The following is a 22,709-nucleotide window of genomic DNA, read 5'->3' on the forward strand; positions in this document are numbered from 1 at the left end:
CCTCCCCTCCACTCTAACCACTAGGCTACCTGCCTCCCCTCCACTCTAACCACTAGGCTACCTGCCTCCCCTCCACTCTAACCACTAGGCTACCTGCCTCCCCTCCACTCTAACCACTAGGCTACCTGCCTCCCCTCCACTCTAACCACTAGGCTACCTGCCGCCCCTCCACTCTAACCACTAGGCTACCTGCCGCCCCTCCACTCTAACCACTAGGCTACCTGCCGCCCCTCCACTCTAACCACTAGGCTACCTGCCTCCCCTCCACTCTAACCACTAGGCTACCTGCCGCCCCTCCACTCTAACCACTAGGCTACCTGCCTCCCCTCCACTCTAACCACTAGGCTACCTGCCGCCCCTACACTCTAACCACTAGGCTACCTGCCTCCCCTCCACTCTAACCACTAGGCTACCTTACCATATTTCTCCAATGCCAAACCACTGTGTCTTGTTTGCAAAGAATTCAAATCACATAGTTAAAAAAAAATTCAATTGTCACATGCTTTGTAAACAACAGGTGAGATGTCATTATGAATCTAAGCATGGTACTTTCAGAAGTTCATTTTCCACCCCAGACATGAAACCCGAGTCCAACGCAGAAAGGAAATGGGACAATTTTTAATTTTTGTTTTATTTAACTAGGCAAGTAATTTATTAAGGAGTGCACGGTGACAGCATTGGAGGAAATAACTACACCGTCAAAATATATGGAAAACATAATTGTGTCTGTCAAACAGGTAAGCCTACGGTTTATTTCTTAGTGCATGGAACAAGTCCCTCTAGTTAGTGAACTTTCGTCATCAACTTACAGCACCGGCCGCTGTCCATATTGATTTTAAAAATAGTGACCCACACGCAAGTGGCTGCATCGCTAATATTTGTTCTAATTTATCCAATTCTGTTGTCATCATGGGTATATTCCCTCTAATACTGTTAATAAGCTTTCTCATGTGTTTTCAAGCTGTTGGTGCTTGCTTCTATTTATGCCAAATAATTTGACTGTTGTAGGTCTAGATGGTCTATTCTTAACTCTATACCCATCTCATCCCACAGTATGTTAATAAGTGGGTGAACGGCGTATACCCTCCTATACCATCCACTACACCACCGACGGATCTACATATTTCGAAGAGGAATGATGATATTGTACCTTCAGCTGCAATCAATACATTAGCTTCACTGAGGGAACAAGTAATACAAACAATGAGTTTAATATTACCGTGTACTGCAGAAATGCAGCGGCACATCCTATTTTAACCAATCCCAACCAAATCCACAGATTAAAAAAATAAATTAAAAAAATAAATTAAAAAAAAACGGCATATTTCTTAAGAAAACCGCATCCCCTTTTTGATGTTTGTGTTGCAGCAAGACTCCGGTAAGTTTGTTGCGCTGCTGATCCGTAAATAGAATGAATGGTTTGTAGGGGTGTCCTTTTCGTAGAATCGATTTAGAATTGTCTACTACTTCTTCTCCGATTTTTTGATAGACAATATGAGGTCCTGACCATGTACATCATGTAGAAAGGAAAATGATCTAAGTAAAAGCAAAGAAGCCAAAAGTATTATTCATAACATGGTTAGGCTGACAAATCTATTGGCCTGGCTGTCAGGTAGAACAATTATTACACATGATGTAAGTGGAAGGTAGGCATGGTGGTGGAATGTCGAAGACTATAGGAGACACAATATACCTTTTACTGGCATGTTTCTCATCAGACTTTTCACTGTGAACAGAACCCCTTAGGAAATACAGAATTCTTGATAATGCCAATTCTAAATCTTGTCATTATCGGTAAGATAAAACAAGCAAGAGAAAAACATTTAATTATAAATTACATGAATGCAACATTATTAAATAGTTTATGTTTGCTCTATGCACAGCATATCTCACAACCTTGATATAAAATACATCAGTACAGATAACTCTCCCTTAAAAAACACACAGAAGAACTGTAAAGGGTTTAGAAATGTGGTAATCATTGAATAGACGCCAGGCACACAAGGTTGTATGTTTTCATCAGTTTTTCCAATGCAAACAAAGATAGCCATTGGTCCTAACACACACTAACTGGGTGTTTACTTGAACTCACGACGACCTCGCAGTCACGACGACCTCGCAGTCACGACGACCTCGCAGTCATTCTCCACATCCAATCATGTGATGATGAACCAAAAACACAAATTCAAGACTCACTCCAATCTTCACTTACTCCATTCCTTCCCTTTATATCACTTCTGAACAGTAGCAGAGGAGTAGTGCAGTCTCCTCTGATGAGAGAACGGACCGTCATAACCACTGTCCTGCAGTTGGCTCAGCTTCAGCTCAGAGAACACAGCCTGTTCTGGAACTGGTTCTGATTCTGCCGGTCCCTCTCAGAGCCAGGCTCTCTGTGACTGGATCTACTACCACTAGTCTTAACTGACTTGCCTAGTTAAATAAAAAATGTTCCATTTATAAGAAATGTAAAAAAATACTGAGGACAGACTGAGTCAAAGCTTTGGTCTGAGGCAGGACACATGGGAAATTCAAGGCTTTGGTGGGTGTGGGACGGAATATCTCTTTATAAACTGTCATGTCAGAGTTGGCTACCTTAAAATCACTCAGGTCATCGGTTGAAGAAGGTCGACGCAGAGGGAACGGTTTCAGTTTCCATTTTTCTGTCTGGGTAAGAGTTAACTGCGAGGATGTGGCGGCCATCTTGGGACCCATTACTGGACATACTCGAATCGCGCGATCCTCTTCCGTCTCTAACGGGAAGCTCCTGAAACAGGGAGGTTTTAGTGTTACTACGGTGACACAGGAAGTTGTCATCGTCTGACCTCCCCGACTCCGCCCCCTGCAGGTATAGTTCCCTGCTGGTCTGGGTCCTTAGAGTAACGTTAGTAAAATCACCACGGTAACAGTCAAGGAAGGTTTGACCAATCTGATGAGAGGGTTTGTGAGGAGGAAGTGAGAGGAAGAGTCCTGAAGATATATGGGGTTTCCCTGCCATGTTTGCAGGGGCTCCTTTCTCTTTTCCATTGGTCAGGTTCTCCTGGTGGGTGGGTTTACTCATGGGCCTAGTAGTTCTGGTGGTCTTGACTGCAGCTGAGGAGGTTTTGGAGTCAAGGTCAGAGTCCATCTTGGTTTTCATGGTTCTCCCCTCACCACGACCAGACCTGGTGGTCTCAGGGAGATGGCTAGCTGGACATTGGGTTTTAATAGAGGCAGAGCCAGAAGCATTGCTTGGATGGCTGTCAGTAGCTGCCTCGGTCTTTAACGACGAGCCTGTTGATACAAGAGATCATTTTGAACAATCAAATTTCATTTTTAAAGCCCTTTTTTTTTTCCAAATCAGAGAGTACTTTACAGTAAGTCGCCCTAGTTCCTAAAGATCAAGCAGAGACACAGGCGGTGGAAAAAAACTCCCTAGAAGGACGATTCCATTTGCTGACCCCTTACCAAATGTATTAAATCAAAAACGGTCTTACCCGGTAAGCTGTGGCTCTTTTTCCTCGTCCTCTTGGTAGGGGTCTCCAACACTTTGGACATGGCTGCAAGCTTACTTGCAACGTTAATGATTTTCTTCTCAGCCCTGAAGGGGAGGGAAGGAAACACTTAGCTTTATTATAACCCCAAATCCACCCCAACCCCCTGGGCACTAGTAGAGATCTGAGAAGATTGGGCAGCTGTATGCAATATTGGCTAAAAGCCATGTAGCCTATTAGACGTCAAGATGAAGCTGCCATATTACCTTAACCAAATCCTCTCAGATCTCCACACGTGTCTATGGAATATAGGTTGTTTCTGGACAGGGCATTAGCCTTACTGTAACAGCATACCCTGTGGCCTGCCCCCCGTCTTCTAGAAGTTCCTGTAGACAGGTGAGATAGTAGCGTCTCATCTTCCTGGCTGTGTCCTGCCTCTCTCTCAGCACCTCGACACGGATCATCTCCGCTGCTCGCTCTTTACTCTGCTGAAGGTAGCGTAGCATGTCACCTGGAGAACCAAACACCGTGGTACATGAGATGCCTGGAGCATGTCACCCGGAGAAACCAAACACCGTGGTACATGAGATGCCTGGAGCATGTTACCCGGAGAAACCAAACACCGTGGTACATGAGATGCCTGGAGCATGTCACCCGGACAACCAAACACCGTGGTACATGAGATGCCTGGAGCATGTCACCCGGACAACCAAACACCGTGGTACATGAGATGCCTGGAGCATGTCACCCGGACAACCAAACACCGTGGTACATGAGATGCCTGGAGCATGTCACCCGGACAACCAAACACCGTGGTACATGAGATGCCTGGAGCATGTTACCCGGACAACCAAACACTGTGGTACATGAGATGCCTGGAGCATGTCACCCGGAGAACCAAATACCGTGGTACATGAGATGCCTGGAGCATGTCACCCGGAGAACCAAACACCATGGTACATGAGATGCCTGGAGCATATAGAAAACACCGTTCACACCAAACTGGGGTGGGTTTGTTAAAGCCTTTGTAGCTAAAAGTAGTAGATTATTTCACTCACCTCTGATTTTTTCAACAGCCTTCATGTACTGCTCCTTCATCTGTTCAAGGCCAGCATGGAGACGCTGCTCCATATCTGATCCTCTGTGGTGAATATTCATTCATTTAGAAAATTAACCAGACGAGTAAGTCCAGAAGCTAAGAAGAATTCATCGCCAACAACAACAGCTGAGAATCACACTTTCTTTCCTTGCTTTGTCTAAGAACACTATCATGAATCTAATAAAATAGTTTTTTTTGGGGGGGGGGGGGGGTCAGAGTGCAGTATTTATTTAGTGTCAATAGCACAAACATTCGCTAGTAAGTTTCTCACACTGATTTTATGTAGAGGAGAGGCAGGTCTGCCCAGACAAGTCCAGAGTGGTTGACTAGTATCAGGGGTGAATAAGGGCTTTATACAGGAGCAACATCAACACTGTCTGGCTATCGACCATTATTGAACGCCCGTCTAACATGACATGAATAACACAGCTGAATATAAAGTGGCATGTAACGGGACACTTCTTTGGAGCCTAAAATGAAGAAAATTGGCACGACATTTTAGGAGTAGACCCCTACGGCAGTTGAGAGGTGACAAATTCGGACTGAACTGCTAGCACGACGGCTAAAAAAAATGGCTTTGAAATAATCCGATTTCAGCTAATAGGGAGAAGTATTTAACCAAATAAGTAAATTATGGCATTCAAGGATCAAACTATTTACATATAAAATACATGTGGGTACATTTGTGGGAAAATCTAACTTGCTCAAATCTTTAATTTGGTAACCAGTGACTATACATCTGACTAGAATTACATCCAATATTAGTGCTGAGCGATTAGTGCTTTTTGAGGTCTCTTCGTTTTCGGTTATATTAATTTTAAAAATTATCATCACGGTTTTCGATTTTGGTTTTCATTATTTGGGTTGAACGCTGCAACAACACAGAATAAAACAATTCATACAAGTCCCATGATGGTAGTGACGGCCCATTACTGCTTATCACTTATTAACAAAAATGTATTCACATTCATTTACTTTAACAAAATATTTCAGTTGTGTATATTACATTTGTTTCATTTGGTGACTTGCTGCATATGCTGTCTGACAAAAATCACTATTTTGTAATTCTTCAAAGTAAATAAAGTTGCTGAATACCAACTATCAATCACGTAGATGATGTATTTTAAGGTAGAGATACCTCACGAAGCAACAGCTGCTCTCGATATCCGCTCATTCTTCTGCCTCTTCTGTAGCAGGCATAAAAGAAAACACAGACCGGACAAGTAAATGCGCAATGGATTATGGTCATTGTAGTTAATTACTACGTTTTATGAGCTAAAACATAGCTGCGGGAAGTAGGGGTGCTGCAGCATCAGATGAGGTTCACCTTAGGGTCATGAACAAATGATTGATGTATTATAATAATTGATTATGCTTATGTTGTATTAATAGAAGGGCTATAAGACCCCTCCCCCACTACATTTGTAGGATCCTGGACTACAGATTAGAAATATTCATTATCAGGTTTAATATTGTTCCACGGTTCTTTTCTAGTCTCTGTCTCTTTTATAGAAATGGTCTGAGAGATGTGTGAGTTATTGCAGTCAGAACAGGGCGTCTATGAGAAAGAACCTCAAGGATAAAAGAGATTAATAGACACAGAACCCTGCAGGGGAGTGAAAGAGATAAGAGACTAGTCAGACATACCACTATAAAGCAACTTGGGGAGTGGAAAACTACTGCTGAGCCTTTAGAAAACACTGGAACTATTGTCTCTCCTGATGCATGGGCTTGGTCTCATGAGTAGAAGGTGTTGACGTAGGCAGTTACATCACTAGGGGTTGACTGCAAAGCATATTAAAGCAACTTGGACCCTTTTCCTATTTTGCAGAACTTACTCTGAAACATGTGTGCCATGTTCCCGTTGTCAACTTCTGTCTGCAATTGCATTTATAAATGAATGATTGAATTACTTAAAGATATTGTCTGATTGCTGATTTCACCAATAAGCAAATGATTGACAAGGAACCTACCCTAACACATCCCCTGAAAAATCAGGAATAAAATAGTAATAATTTAAAATAATGCCACAAAAGTAGTGCACTGGGCCTTTACAATCCCTTAATTAGAGGACCGATATAGCCGTCTGTAGTACGGGCAAAAAAATACATGCACTCAATAATGTAGAATATATGCCTGTTGGAAACTACAACTCCCTAGTACATCTGTTAAAACTATGTAGAATATTGGCCTGTTGGAAACTACAACTCCCTAGTACATCTGTTTAAACTATGTAGAATATTGGCCTGTTGGAAACTACAACTCCCTAGTACATCAATTAAACTATGTAGAATATTGGCCTGTTGGAAACTACAACTCCCTACTACATCGTACAGTTCAGGCTGGATCTGAAGTATCTCTAGAGAAACTGTGCAATGTGTGCATTAAGCTCACAGAAGAAAAATACACACACGAAATGGAGTTCAAATAATTGAACTGATGTCGGTCAATTCGTATTTTAAATACTGAAAAACAACCGTAAACTCGGTTAAATCGCTCAGCACTATCCAATATGGATGAGTCAAAAGTCAAGTTTCATTACCCAGAGGATTCTTTGGCTGCAGATCTTTTCACTTTCTCCAGTTCCTGCAGGTTGTGCTCTTTCTCCTTCCATAGTGCCACCTCATGATCATCTACAAAAAGAGGGAGGGAGGGAGGGGACAAGGAAGGACACCGATTATTATGATTTAAATTCATTTGGGCAAAAAACATCCAGCAAGATGTCTATTGTATTCCCAGTGGATAGCACAACCTCTTACATCTAGACGTTCCGCTAGCGGAACACCTGCTCCAATATCCAATGATGGGCGTGGCGCGAATTACAAATTCCTCAAAAATCCCAAAACTTCCATTTTTCAAACATATGACTATTTTACACCATTTTAAAGACAAGACTCTCCTTTATCTAACCACACTGTCCGATTTAAAAAAGGCTTTACAGCGAAAGCAAAACATTAGATTATGTCAGCAGAGTACCCAGCCAGAAATAATCAGACACCCATTTTTCAAGCTAGCATATAATGTCACAAAAAACAAAACCACAGCTAAATGCAGCACTAACCTTTGATGATCATCAGATGACACTCCTAGGACATTATGTTATACAATACATGCATGTTTTGTTCAATCATGTTCATATTTATATCAAAAACCAGCTTTTTACATTAGCATGTGACGTTCAGAACTAGCATTCCCACCGAACACTTCCGGTGAATTTACTAAATTACTCACGATAAACGTTCACAAAAAACATAATTATTTTAAGAATTATAGATACAGAACTCCTTTATGCAATCGCTATGTCCGATTTTAAAATAGCTTTTCGGCAAAAGCACATTTTGCAATATTCTGAGTAGATAGCTCGCCATCATGGGCTAGCTATTTTGACACCCACCAAGTTTGGCACTCACCAAACTCCGATTTACTATAACAAAAATTGGATTACCTTTGCTGTTCTTCGTCAGAATGCACTCCCAGGACTTCTACTTCAATAACAAATGTTGGTTTGGTTCCAAATAATCCATAGTTATATCCAAATAGCGGCGTTTTGTTCGTGCGTTCAAGACACTATCCGAAGGGTAAAGAAGGGTGACGCGCCCGGCGTGTTTCGTGACAAAAAAATACAAAATATTCCATTACCGTACTTCGAAGCATGTCAAACGCTGTTTAAAATCAATTTTTATGTGATTTTTCTCGTAAAAAAGCGATAATATTCCGACCGGGAGTCGTTGTTTTCGTTCAAAGACTGAAAATAAAAACATGGTGTCGGCTCGTGCACGCGCCCCCAGTCTCATTGTTCTCAGATCGACCACTATCCAAATGCGCTACTGTTTTTCAGCAATGGGCTACAAAGTCATCATTCACCGTTCTGCCGCCTTCTGAGAGCCGTAGGAAGTGTCACGTTACAGCAGAGATCCTCAGTTTTCAATAAAGAGGGTGTAGAAGGCCAAGAAATGGTCAGAGAGGGCACTTCCTGTAAGGAATCTTCTCAGGTTTTTGCCTGCCATATGAGTTCTGTTATACTCACAGACACCATTCAAACAGTTTTAGAAACTTTGGAATGTTTTCTATCCAAAGCTAATAATTATATGCATATTCTAGTTTCTGGGCAGGAGTAATAATCAGATTAAATCGAGTACGTTTTTTATCCGGCCGTGAAAATACTGCCCCCTATCCATAACAGGTTAAAAAGTTTTAATTAACCCCCCCAGTGGTTCTCGAAATATGTATCAATTGATGCAATCCTTTCTGTGACCCGCTATCACAAAACCTACAGGAAACGTGGCCTAAGGACCAGGAGCCAGGGGTTGATTTGGAGTTTTGTTACCTTTGAGGTGCTGCATGGAGGCTTTGTTCTCCTTGACTGTGGCCTGTAGCTGTCTGCAGGCATTCTCTAGATGCCTCCGGAGGTCCTGACTCTTCTTCTGCAGCTCGGATACGTTCTCAGCACACTGCTTCCCACAAGCACCCTTTTCTCCCTTGTGATCAGTGGAGCCTGAATCGATAGAACATATTTAAATCATACTTAGGGGTTGCTCTCACGTCTGGCATTTTTCTTTTTTTACCCTTTTTTCTCCCCAATTTCGTGGTTTCAAATTGGTAGTTACAGTCTTGTCTCATCGCTGCAACTCCTGTACGGACTCGGGAGATGCGAAGGTTGAGAGCCGTGCGTCCTCTGAAACACAACCCAACCAAGCCGCACTGCTTCTTGACACAATGCCCCATCCAACCCGGAAGGCAGCTGCACCAATGTGTCGGAGGAAACACCTGGCGACCTGGTCAGCGTGCACTGCGCCCGGTCCGCCACAGGAGTCGCTAGAGCGCGATGAGACAAGGACATCCCTGCTGGCAAACCCTCCCCCTAACCCGGACGACGCTGGGCCATTTGTGCGCCGCCCCATGGGTCTCCCAGTCGCGGCCGGCTGCGACAGAGCCTAGACTCAAACCCAGGATCTCTAGTGGCACAGCCAGCACCGCGATACAGTGCTTTAGACCACTGGGCCACTCGGGAGGTCCACTGGCATTGTATCTATTCTACTAATTGCAGGGATCACTCTCTATGCACTCACTGTACTTTACATTTCTTTGGATAACAGTGTCTGCTAAGTGGCATATTATTCCATACACAGAAGACTTGAGAAGAAACACACTATGAATCTGGTTGAATTCTTTCTCATGGCGTTCCTGACTTTCCTTCAGCGCCCGGCCAAGCCCCTCCTCACTGATCTGGAGAGGGAGAACAACACGGCCATAAAATACACTGTTAGTCAAGTCAGCCTTCAAAAAATAACTACAATTGTTTTTTTACGCAACACAGTGGCAGGAACCTGCTACCATGCCGCGGCACTAAAAGTCTTATAATAGTCAGGCTGATGGTAAACAATACATGCAGTAAAAAGGTCAATGGAACTCGACCAAAATCGCTGGAAATGCCATGGAAACGCATGGAGGAAAGATGCCTACTCTCCTCATTCCCCCCAGCACAATTAGCCTACATTTCTCAAATCAGAGTATAATGCTTGCATAGATGTCAACCCTACAGTGTGTGAATGTATTGTAATGTTTTTAAAATAGTATAAACTGCCTTAATTTTGCTGGACCCCAGGAAGAGTAGCTGCTGCCTTGGCAGGAACTAATGGGGATCCATAATAAACCCCAGGAAGAGTAACTGCTGCCTTGGCAGGAACTAATGGGGATCCATAATAAACCCCCAGGAAGAGTAGCTGCTGCCTTGGCAGGAACTAATGGGGATCCATAATAAACCCCAGGAAGAGTAACTGCTGCCTTGGCAGGAACTAATGGGGATCCATAATAAACCCCCAGGAAGAGTAGCTGCTGCCTTGGCAGGAACTAATGGGGATCCATAATAAACCCTTAGCAGGAACTAATGGGGATCCATAATAAACCCCAGGAAGAGTAGCTGCTGCCTTGGCAGGAACTAAACCCCAGGAAGAGTAACTGCTGCCTTGGCAGGAACTAATGGGGATCCATAATAAACCCCAGGAAGAGTAGCTGCTGCTTTGACAGGAACTAATGGGGATCCATAATAAACCCTTAGCAGGAACTAATGGGGATCCATAATAAACCCCAGGAAGAGTAGCTGCTGCCTTGGCAGGAACTAATGGGGATCCATAATAAACCCCAGGAAGAGAAGCCGCTGCCTTGGCAAGAACTAATGGGGATCCATAATAAACCCCAGGAAGAGTAGCTGCTGCCTTGACAGGAACTAAATGGGGATCCATAATAAACCCCAGGAAGAGTAGCTGCTGCCTTGGCAGGAACTAAATGGGGATCCATAATAAACCCCAGGAAGAGTAGCTGCTGCCTTGGCAGGAACTAATGGGGATCCATAATAAACCCCAGGAAGAGTAGCTGCTGCCTTGGCAGGAACTAATGGGGATCCATAATAAACCCCAATACATGTTCATGTCACCAATCAACTGCATTAGAGTTAAAAACGACTGCCACCCCCGATTTCTCTATGCTAGCTATGCTACCAGCTTATACAATGTGAGTTAGCATTTAGCAGTCACTTCTTCTAAACATGAAAAGGGGCTACTTCTAAATGTTACGCAGCGAGATCTGTCAAATATATCCAAATCAGACTTTAGTAAAACAGATTGTGGGCCTGATTGATGAATTCTATCATGACGGATTTGATGAATATCCACTTAGTTCGATCAGATTTGTTGAATGTTGTGTTCCAGTCTGGAGTCCTTCTATCCCCCTACAGTCTGCATTCCATTGACCTCTTCACCACATCTAGTGAGAGCAGAGAGAGAGAGAGAGACACACAGACAGACACCCACCTTTTTCCACTCGTTCTCGGCCTGGGCTACAGCTTTAGAGATTAGGTATTTACATGTAGACATGAGGAGTTCTTTTATGCTTCCACTGGTCCTCCACCTCCCTTCCACCTCTCCTCCATTCTCCTTCTCTTTGTGGGCTCCTCCTCTGAGGAGCACAGTCTTCACCTCCTTCAGCCCAGCCTGAAGCTCCTGGAGCACCTCCTCTCTGGCCTGCCTATGCTCCTGGTCCCTGCTCTCCTCGTGTCTCCTCCAGTCCTCCTCTTGGTCCCTCAGAGCCTGCTGCAGCTCAGCCTCCTTCTGAAGGAGGAGCTCCAGTTCCCCCTGCGCCTCATCCCGGGCCTGTTTCAGCTGCTCCTCCTGGAAGGCCTGCAGTGAGGAGATCTCCTGCTGTTCATCTCTGCTCCAGGAGGCTCTGGCTGCAGCCATATCTGCTTTCAGCAGAGCAGCCTTCTCCTCCCTCTCACGGTCTAGCTGGCTTTGCAGGTCATCCACCTGGCTCTGCAGATGTGCCACCTCCTCGACCTCTGTCTTCAGATGCTCCTCCAGCTGCCTGCAGCGCTGCATCTCCTCAACCTTCTGGACTTCTCCTGAACTCCTAGGCCTCTCCTCCTGCCACCTCTCCTCTGCTGCAGTCAGGACTAGGGACATCTGACCCAAATCAGAGAGAAGGGAGAGAAACTAGAACTACAAGATGCTTTGGAGTGAAGCAGAAGAAGTGCTACGTTTTGTTACCATCTGACTACTGGGATGAAGTTAGTTAAAGGACCATTTCACAGCTAATCTTTCAACTCATTCTTTGTTTGGATGTTAAATACTGTATAACTTAGCGACAAAGAGATGTATTTTATCCAGGGATGATGTTAAATACTGTATAACTTAGCAACAAAGAGATGTATTTTATCCAGGGATGACGTTAAATAATGTATAACTTAGCGACAAAGAGATGTATTTTATCCAGGGATGACGTTAAATACTGTATAACTTAGCGACAGAGATATTTTATCCAGGGATGACGTTAAATACTGTATAACTTAGCGACAAAGAGATGTATTTTATCCAGAGATGACGTTAAATACTGTATAACTTAGCGACAAAGAGATGTATTTTATCCAGGGATGACGTTAAATACTGTATAACTTAGCGACAAAGAGATGTATTTTATCCAGGGATGACGTTAAATAATGTATAACTTAGCGACAAAGAGATGTATTTTATCCAGGGATGACGTTAAATACTGTATAACTTAGCGACAAAGATAACTAGTATCCCCAATATAAGCAAAATTCCAAACTGATTCAGACAAGAAACAGAGAAACACAGTGAAACAGTGACAGTTAGTTGTACCTGTTGTTGAACGTGTTGCTCCTGTATCTTCTCCCACTTCTCTCGTTCTCTCTGGAGAGCTACCTTGTACTCTGGCAGCGAGGAGAGGTCCTGGAGCCAGCGGCAATAGGCTCTGCTTACTGCTCCTTCAACCTGTACCACACATTTTGACATTTGGATGAATAAGCCCTTATTCAGCCTACTTGGCTTGTAAATGTACTTTGCTGCCCCAGGGATAATGTGATCAGGACAATCACAGAACATCAAGACAAGTAGTTTAGCATATTGGTTTAGGAAGGGAACCCTGATTAATCACAGATCTGCACCACTAGTCCACTATATTTGGTATTTTATTAGGACCCCCATTAGCTGTTGCAAATACTCTTCCTGGGGTCCACATGAAACATCAAACAGATCATCATTAGACAAGAACAGCTCAAGGACAGAACTACATACATTTTTTAAAAGGCTCACGTAGCCTACATATCAATTCATACACACAAACTATCTCGGTCCAGTAGGGGAGAGGTGTTGTGCCGCGAGGTGCTGCTTTATCTGTTTTTTGAAACCAGGTTTGCTGTTTATTTGAGCAATATGAGATGGAAGGATGTTCCATCCAATATAAGACTGGATGTTTTCTTGAATTTGTTCTGGATTTGGGGACTGTGAAAAGACCCCTGGTGGCATGTCTGGTGGGATAAGTGTGTCAGTGCTGTGTGTAAATTGACTATGCAAACAATTTGGGATTTTCAACACAATGTTTCTTGTAAAAAGAAGATGTGATGCAGTCAGTCTCACCTCTCAGCCAAGAGAGACTGGCATGCATAGTATTTATATTATCCCTCTGATTACAGTGAAGAGCAAGACGTGCGGCTCTGTTCTGGGCCAGCTGCAGCTTAACTAGGTCTTTCCTTGCAGCACTGGACCCCACGACTGGACAATAATCAAGATCAGACAAAACTAGAGCCTGCAGGTCTTGCTTTTTGGAGTGTGGTGTCAAAAAAAATCAGAGCATCTCTTTATTATGGATAGACCTCTCCCCATCTTTACAAACATTGAATCTATATGTTTTGACCATGACAGTTTACAATCTAAGGTAACGCCAAGTAATTTAGTCTCCTCAACTTGTTCAACAGCCACACCATTCATTACCAGATTCAGTGGAGGTCTAGAACTTAAGGAATGATTTGTACCAAATACAACACTCTTAGTTTTAGAGATGTTCTGGACCAGTTTATTACTGGCCAACCATTCCAAAATAGACTGCAAGTCTTTAAGGGTTTCAGTGACTTCATTAGCAGTGGTTGCTGGTGCGTATATGGTTGAATCATCAGCATACAGTTGAAGTCGTAAGTTTACATACACCTTAGCCAAATACATTTAAACTCAGTTTCACAATTCCTGACATTTAATCCTAGTAAAAATTCCCTGTCTTAAGTCAGTTAGTGTCACTACTTTATTTTAAGAATGTGAAATGTCAGAATAATAGTAGAGAATTATTTCAGATTTGATTTCTTTCATCACATTCCCAGTGGGTCAGAAGTTTACATACACTCAATTAGTATTTGGTAGCATTGCCTTTACATTGTTTAACTTGGGTCAAACGTTTAGGGTAGCCTTCCATAAGCTTCCCACAATAAGTTGGGTGAATTTTGTCCCATTCCTCCTGACAGAGCTGGTGTAACAGTCAGGTTTGTAGGCCTCCTTGCTCACACACGCCTTTTTCAGTTCTGCCCACACATTTTCTATAGGATTGAGGTCAGGGCTTTGTGATGGCCACTCCAATACCTTGACTTTGTTGTCCTTAAGCCATTTTACCACAACTTTGGAAATATGCTTGGGGTCATTGTCCATTTGGAAGACCCATTTGCGACCAAGCTTTAACTTCCTGACTGATGTCTTGAGATGTTGCTTCAATATATCCACATAATTTTCCAGCCTCATGATGCCATCTATTTTGTCAAGTGCACTAGTCCCTCCTGCAGCAAAGCAGTGGGGACAACATGATGCTGCCACCCCTGTGCTTCACGGGTTGGGATGGTGTTCTTCGGCTTGCAAGCATCCCCCTTTCTCCTCCAAACATAACAATGGTCATTATGGCCAGACAGTTCTATTTTTGTTTCATCAGACCAGAGGACATTTCTCTAAAAAGTACGATCTTTGTCCCCATGTGCAGTTGCAAACCGTAGTCTGGCTTTTTAATGGCGGTTTTGGAGCAGTAGCTTCTTCCTTGCTGAGCGGCCTTTCAGGTTATGTCGATATAGGACTTGTTTTACTGTGGATATAGATTATTTTGTACTTGTTTCCTCCAGCATCTTCACAAGGTCCTTTGCCATTGTTCTGGGATTGATTTGCACTTTTTGCACCAAAGTACGTTCATCTCTAGGAGAGAACGCGTCTCCCTCCTGAGCGGTATGACGGCTGCTTGGTCCCATGGTGTTTACCTGCGTTCTATTGTTTGTACAGATGAACGTGGTACCGCCAGGCGCTTGGAAATTTCTCCCAAGGATGAGCCAGACTTATGGAGGTTTACAATTTCTTTTTCTGAGGTCTTGGCTGATTTCTTTTGGATTTTCCCATGATGTCAAGCAAAGAGGCACTGAGTTTGAAGGTAGGCCTTGAAATACATCCACAAGTACACCTCCAATTGACTCAAATGATGTCAATTAGCCTATCAGAAGCTTCTAAAGCCATGACATCATTTTCTGGAATTTTCCAAGCTGTTTAAAGGCACAGACAACTTAGTGTATGTAAACTTCTGACCCCCAGGAATTGTGATACAGTGAATTATAAACAATTGTTATAAAAATTACTTGTGTCATGCACAAAGTAGGTGTCCTAACCGACAAGAAATTTGTGGAGTGGGTGAAAAACGAGTTTTAATGACTCCAACCTAAGTGTATGTAAACTTCCAACTTCAACTGTACATGGACACACATGCTTTGTTTAATGCCAGTGACAGATCATTGGTAAAAATAGAAAAGAGTAGAGGGCCTAGAGAGCTGCCCTGCGGTACACCACACTTTACATGTGACTTTAGAGAAGCTTCTATTGAAGAAAACCCTTTGAGTTCTATGAGATAGATAGCTCTGAATCCACGATATGGCAGAGGTTGAAAAGCCATAGCACAAGTTTTTTCAACAACAGGTTATGGTCAATACTTTCAAAGGCTGCACTGAAATCTAACAGTACAACTCCCACAATCTTATTATCAATTTCTTTCAACCAATCATCAGTCATTTGTGTCAGTGCAGTACATGTTGAGTGCCCTTCTCTATAAACATGCTGAAAGTCTGTTGTTCATTTGTTTACAGAGAAAATAGCATTGTATTTGGTCAAACACAATTTTTTCCAACACTTTGCTAAGAGTTGGCAGCAAGCTTATAGGTCTGCTATTTGAACAAGTAAAGGCCGCTTTACAACTCTTGGGTAGCGGTATTACTTTGGCTTCCCTCCAGGCCTGAGGACAGAGACTTTCCTCTAGGCTCAGATTAAAGATATGACAGATAGGAGTGGCTATAGAGTCAGCTACCATCCTCAGTAGCTTTCCATCTAAGTTCTCAATGCCAGGAGGTTTGTCATTCTTGATCGTTAACAACAATTTTTCCACATCTCCCACACTAACTTCACAAAATTCAAATTTGCACTGCTTTTCTTTCATGATTAGTTTTTTTTATACATGAATACAATTGCTCACTGTTCATTGTTGGCATTTCCTACCTAAGTTTCCCCACTTTGCCAATGAAATAATCATAAAAATAATCATAAAAACATCAAATGGTTTTGTGATGAATAAGCCATCTGAATCGATGAAAGATGGAGTTGAATTGGTCTTTCTACCCATAATTTCATTTAAATTACTCCCCCCCCCAAAAAAAAATTATATCATTGATCTTGGCATCATAATGAAGTTTATTTTTCTTTTTGTTGAGTTTAGTCTCATAATTTCTTAAATTTGCAGTAAGTAAGACAGTCAGATATTCAGCCAGTCTTATTAGACAGTCCTTCTGCCTCATCTCTTTCAACCATACCGTTTTTCAATTCCTCATCAATCCATGGAGCCTTAACAGTTCTAACAGTCAGTTTCTTAACACGTCCATGTTTACCAATAATTGGAAGAAGCAATTTCATAAATTCATCAAGTGCAGCGTCTGGATGCTCCTCATTAATAACATCAGACCAACAAATATTTTTTAACATCATCCACATAAGAGTCACAGCAAAATCTTTTGTATGATCTCTTATGCACTATTTTAGGCCCAGCTGTTGGAACTCCTGGATATAGCCACTATATTGTGATCACTGTATCCAATGGGTACGGATACAGCTTTAGAACAAAGTTCTACAGTATTAGTAAAAATGTGATCAATACATGTGGATGATCTTGTTCCTGTAGTGTTTGTAAACACTCTGGTAGGTTGATTAATAACCTTGAGCGGACAGCTTGATGAAAACCAGTCAATATTCAGGTCCCCAAGAAAGCAGACCTCTCTGTTTACATCACATACACTATCAAGCATTTCACACACATTATTTAGACACTGACTGTTAGCACTTGGTGGCCTATAGCAACACCCCCAAAGAAAAGGCTTTAGAAGTGCCAAGTGAACCTGAAACCACTTCAATAACACTTGACATAAGATCTTCTCTAAGCATTACAGGGATATGGCTCTGAATATATATATATATATATATATATATATATATATATATATATATATATATATATATATATATATATATATAGCAACACCTCCCCCATAGGCATTCCTGTCTCTTCTATAGATGTTATATCCTTGTACTGCTACTGATGTATCATCAAATTAATTATCTAAGTGAGTCTCAGAAATGGCTAATATATGAATGTTATCTGATGTTAGCATGTTATTGATTTCATGAACCTTATTTCTTAGGCTACATATAATATGGGCTATTTTCATCCCTGTCCTGGGTAGCTTATCAGAGACAGACATAATACTGAAAAGAGCAAACAAAGCAAGAGAAAAAAAATATACATTCAGCAGTTCATTAATCAATTGGTGTGTGTGTGTGTGTGTGTGTTGCAGGGTTGAGGCTACGAACCCATAGGCTTGGCTCTCTCATCCCTTCCAGGCTTCTGGGAGGGAGGATGGACAATGAGCCTGTCATAGCGGATGTAAGCAATGTCCCCACGCGCTCTGGCAGCTTTCATGTCTGGGATCAGTTCTTTCCTCTTCTGGCTCACAGCTTCAGGATGGTCCTCATTGAGGAAGATATACGTTCCTCTGAAGTTTTTGGCTCTTTCCAGAACAGCTACCTGGTCCTTGAACCTCAGGAATTTGACCACTAATCGGCCTGGGCCTGCCACCCGGGCCGGTGGTGGGTCTTCCAGTCCTGTGGGCACGCTCCACCTCATTCTTCCTGTGGTCCATCTTCAATTTCTCAGAGATCATTTCCCTCACTTTGTCCTCAGACTCCGTTCAGGTCTCATGTGGAGACACTGCAATTCCGTCTACAACCATATTGTTTCGCCTTGATTGTTCCTCAAGATTTATCTGTAATTGTTATCATGGATTCACACACAGAACTGATGTCCTCTCTCAATGACTTACAGATTGCTGTCATCTTGCCGTTTTCCTGTTTAAACTCATCGAGCTGACCCTGGGAGAACTGCAAACTGTTCTTCAGGTCCTGGACCTCTCTGGTCAGGTTGTCCATTATTTTATTAGTGGACTCCACCAGTATTTGGACAAAACACTTGAAGCTATTTTTTTGTTGAGGTAACAACTGCTTGTAGAATTATTTTTGTTTGTTTAAAAGATCCTTCCCGTGTGATAGAGAGACACCACTGTCCTCAACGGTTCTCCCGCCGGCTTTGGTCTTTGTCACGGTAGCAACGTATGTTAGGCTGTTACTCCTCGCAGTTCCAGACAGGGCAGGTCACAGGGAAGATTGAAAACAACAAACAAACAGCAGGGATCTAGACAGCCACAAACCCGGGACAATCCGTGGTCCCCAGCCACAATGGCTAACGATGTCATGGGCTGGGTAAAAAAAAAAAAAAACCTTGCTAGCTTGATATGCAGCTAGCTAGCAGCTAGGCTAGCTGCGACGCCAAATAGATCCTCAGACCAGTCCGGGGTCGGCAGGATCACTGGAAAGAGACAAGCAGTCCCAGCAACTGATGCCAACTGCGTCGCGGAATCCAAACTAAGAAGATAGGATAGCTACCAAGAACCTTCCAATACACTTTCAAAACAACAAATATTGGTTTAGGAGGGGAACCCTGGCTATCACAGATCTGCACCACTAGTCCACCATTATATCTGACATACTATTTCTCATAGTACATTCTCTATATTTTTCAAAACATTTTGTGCTTTAACTTTTTTTACAAAACAAAATGCCTTTATGTATACTACTTATTGCCTTACCGTTCTATTATTATTATTATTATTATTATTATTATTATTATTAGTGTATATTTCACTGCACTGTTGAGAGCTTTCAAGTAAGTATTTCATTATACACAGGATACAGAGGGTTGTAAAAGGTACATGAGAAATCAACTTTGATTTATAGTCCATGGGGTGGCAGGCAGTACTGATCTGCCCTAGCTACAGATGGAACACAACAAGACAACTCCTACCTTCTCCTTCCATCTAGCCTTGGACTTGGTCAGCTGGGTTTGGACCTGTTGTCTGACCTCCTTGTCCTTCTCTTCAGCCCACAGGGCTCTGAGCTGGGTCACTGTCTCCTGGTGCTGGGTCTCCAGGTCTGCTCTGAGCTGGGTCACTGTCTCCTGGTGCTGGGTCTCCAGGTCTGCTCTGAGCTGGGTCACTGTCTCCTGGTGCTGGGTCTCCAGGTCTGCTCTGAGCTGGGTCACTGTCTCCTGGTGCTGGGTCTCCAGGTCTGCTCTGAGCTGGGTCACTGTCTCCTGGTGCTGGGTCTCCAGGTCTGCTCTGAGCTGGGTCAATGTCTCCTGGTGCTGGGTCTCCAGGTCTGCTCTGAGCTGGGTCACTGTCTCCTGGTGCTGGGTCTCCAGGTCTGTTCTGAGCTTCTCTTCTAGAGTGTTCAGCTGAGAATAGGACAACACCGTCAAAAAGCATTCTTTGCACCAGTGTTCCTAACCCGTTTCCAGACCGGTCTGAGCTCTGTCGCCAACCGTTTCCAGACGGTTGTACACTCAGTGTAAAAGGATGTGAGAAAATACCTGCAAGGCTTTGTTCATGTCGTCGCTCACGGTCTTGGCCGACTGAGTCTGCTGTAGTTTGATTTGCAGCTGGCCCATCTCCTGCACTGAACCTAGACAGTCAAAAGGATGCAGAGAGACAATGTAAATTAAATTCATTCTAACACTGAGCATTCTAGCGGATTCATGCCAAAGCAAACCGCGTTGTCCTAATTAGCACTCACATTCTCAGTCAAACCCTTCTGTCGATTTTAAATTACTTTTCTTTTATCTCTGATGATTCGTTCAACCTCAAACTTAAACTCTGACGCCCTCTGGTGGCATTTTCTAAACAACACGTAATATTATATACTACCCTCAAAGTAAATTTTGGTATTAAAAAAAAAAGTCCTACAAAACACATGCTTAACACTGTTAGAATGTTCAGATAAACGTGTCAGAAAATGTGACTACCACAGAGCCCGACATACAGCAGACCAAAACAAAACCTGAAACGTACCGGAGTTTTAGGGGGATAGGGGTCCCACAATTGTCCCCATGTTGGGGATTAAGAGATTTGAAAGTCTAGGTTTGAGATAAAATATGTCACTAAATATTGTTCCAAAAGGAATGTACAAAAAATATATATATATTTTTAAATGGTTGCGCTCAAAACATACAACTTCCCATTGGAACACAGCCATGTTTTTGCCGTTTTAAAAAGTGCAGGGCTTGTGTGTCATACCTTTTTCCTCTTACAGGTATGATATACATATGAGGAGAAAGCTGACGTCTCTACCTATCCCATTGATGTAAATATATCCTCCGTCTGATTCCCAATTCGTCCACTAGATAGATAGCAGATCACATGACGTCTCTTTGCCAGTTGAAACCAGTTGCGTTTTGGTTTTGGTAGTGAGTCACTGTGCCAAAATGGCTGAACGGGTTTTCAAGCCTGACATCTTAAAATGGGTTACAGGCTTTGGTTTCCCCCCCCCCCCCCCCCCCCCCCCCCCATTTATGTTTTGAGGTTGGACTTTAGCACGTAGCACCGATTGGTTTCACCTCGTTAGTCAGTATGTGTTACACCTGTGATGGTTGCCATCTCATTAGTGGGAAGGTGTTTCACCTGTGCTGGCCCATGGGCTATTTAAGAGTGGCTGGCCCAGTGCCCCAGTTGTCTTGAGAGATGCCACCGCATCAACCTCTTTAGTTAGCGCTCCCTATTTGATTTCTAGACAAACAATCCATTATCCGATTTCATTTTTGCTCCACTTTTTGGTTTGCTTCTTCCTGTCTTTATGTTTGATGTGGGCTTTTATTTTGTTTGCCTCTTCTTGGGCAGATTAAAAATGGGGTCTCATTGTGGGTGTCATTTAGGTTACAGTTGTTTTTGCTAGTCAACTTTCAGTGGACACCCCCCATGAGTGTCTTTCAGAGCCCCTCCTAAAACTAATAAAAGTTATTTATTTTATGTTTTTTTTTAAAATAAGACACAGACAGGTGAAAACTTCAAACCTCTTTTCCTATTGTAAACGATGAGCTAGCTAAACGGCGCAAGTGGAGGACACACAAGGTGGATGTGGATGGAGAAGGGAATGCTTTGCGATGATAATCAGGGTGGACCCTTTACATTCAAGTTTTTAAGTTCCTCTGATACATTATTAAAGCACTAGATTAAGCAGGTCTGATGCTACATTAAACCACTAGATTAAGCAGGTCTGATGCTACATTAAACCACTAGATTAAGCAGGTCTGATACATTATTAAACCACTAGATTAAGCAGGTCTGATGCTACATTAAACCACTAGATTAAGCAGGTCTGATACATTATTAAACCACTAGATTAAGCAGGTCTGATGCTACATTAAACCACTAGATTAAGCAGGTCTGATGCTACATTAAACCTCTTGATTAAGCAGGTCTGATGCTACATTAAACCACTAGATTAAGCAGGTCTGATGCTACATTAAACCTCTTGATTAAGCAGGTCTGATGGACATAAACAGTGACACAAAGCGCACACAGACCCCAATGTACCCGTCTGGAGCAGTTTGGCACACTGCTGTTGGCTCTGCTGTTGGCTCTGTGTGAGGGCGTTGATGACTCCTGCTCTCTCCACCTGCTCCTCCTCTCCGCGTCTCTCCTGCTGCCTCACCTGATCACGCAGACACTGGACCACCACCTCCTGACAATACCAGAGTAGTGGTTAACATACTCTCATCAAAATCTTGTTTAAAAAGGAAAACTCTTGGTATTTTTTTCTTTTTTTTCTCATTAGTCCAATGTTAATACATTCCCACAATGTTTTGCATGTGAGCAGTTAACTTTTCAAGATTTTGGACTTTCAAGAAGTAAAAAAAGTGTCACATCATCAGGTCCATAATACAACACAAATATGACCCCACTCACTTGGACATGTTCCCTGGTGTTGTTCTGATCCCCACCAGCGTAGCTCTGCTCATCCCTCTGTCCCCCCACAACTTGGTAGTCCACCCCAGGGAGAACGACTCCACGTGGGTACAGCTCATCTCCATACCCCTCCTCCTCTGTGGAGAAATCAGGGCCGTCTGCTGCAGCATGCTCGGTATCCACGCTGCTGTACGTGTAACCGGCACTACGAGTATACCACTGGTATTCCTGTTTAGAGGGGAGATGTGACTCGAGTTGGAAACAATAATTGTAAAGGGTTGCATTTGAAAAGAATAGACATGTCTCTCGGTTATTATTCAAAACCTTGGGGCCAGTTTCCCAGACATAGATTAAGCCTAATCCTGGACTAAGAAGAAATTTCACTAGAGAATATCTTTTGAACATTAATTTGTGTCCATGAAACTGGCCCTTGATGTTTTATAAG

The 22,709-nt window shown here is 42.8% G+C and overlaps 1 protein-coding gene across 6 annotated transcripts in view; it reads right to left on the reverse strand.

The window, feature by feature from the left end:
* Nucleotides 1-612: 612 nt before the first annotated feature.
* The window catches only part of LOC115196567 (centrosomal protein 152), a 29,448-nt gene continuing 7,351 nt past the window's right edge, over nt 613-22,709 (reverse strand). For 3 of the 6 annotated variants that reach the window (XM_029757404.1, XM_029757403.1, XM_029757405.1), the window contains 13 exons: nt 22,265-22,492; nt 21,893-22,040; nt 19,894-19,985; nt 19,330-19,758; nt 12,723-12,854; nt 11,379-12,026; nt 9,720-9,795; nt 8,897-9,064; nt 7,112-7,202; nt 4,529-4,611; nt 3,825-3,981; nt 3,474-3,577; nt 613-3,270 (listed from right to left, as the gene is read on the reverse strand). In XM_029757404.1, coding sequence (XP_029613264.1) covers nt 2,609-3,270; nt 3,474-3,577; nt 3,825-3,981; nt 4,529-4,611; nt 7,112-7,202; nt 8,897-9,064; nt 9,720-9,795; nt 11,379-12,026; nt 12,723-12,854; nt 19,330-19,758; nt 19,894-19,985; nt 21,893-22,040; nt 22,265-22,492 — 3,018 coding nt within the window. In that variant the 3' untranslated portion in view covers nt 613-2,608. Of the gene's footprint in view, nt 3,271-3,473; nt 3,578-3,824; nt 3,982-4,528; nt 4,612-7,111; nt 7,203-8,896; nt 9,065-9,719; nt 9,796-11,378; nt 12,027-12,722; nt 12,855-19,329; nt 19,759-19,893; nt 19,986-21,892; nt 22,041-22,264; nt 22,493-22,709 lie in introns of those variants that run through there. The other 3 variants (XR_003878874.1, XM_029757406.1, XM_029757407.1) reach the window with 3 other exon arrangements.

The sequence above is a fragment of the Salmo trutta genome, chromosome 7 (assembly GCF_901001165.1).
Source record: "Salmo trutta chromosome 7, fSalTru1.1, whole genome shotgun sequence".
NCBI classification, from domain to species: domain Eukaryota; kingdom Metazoa; phylum Chordata; class Actinopteri; order Salmoniformes; family Salmonidae; genus Salmo; species Salmo trutta.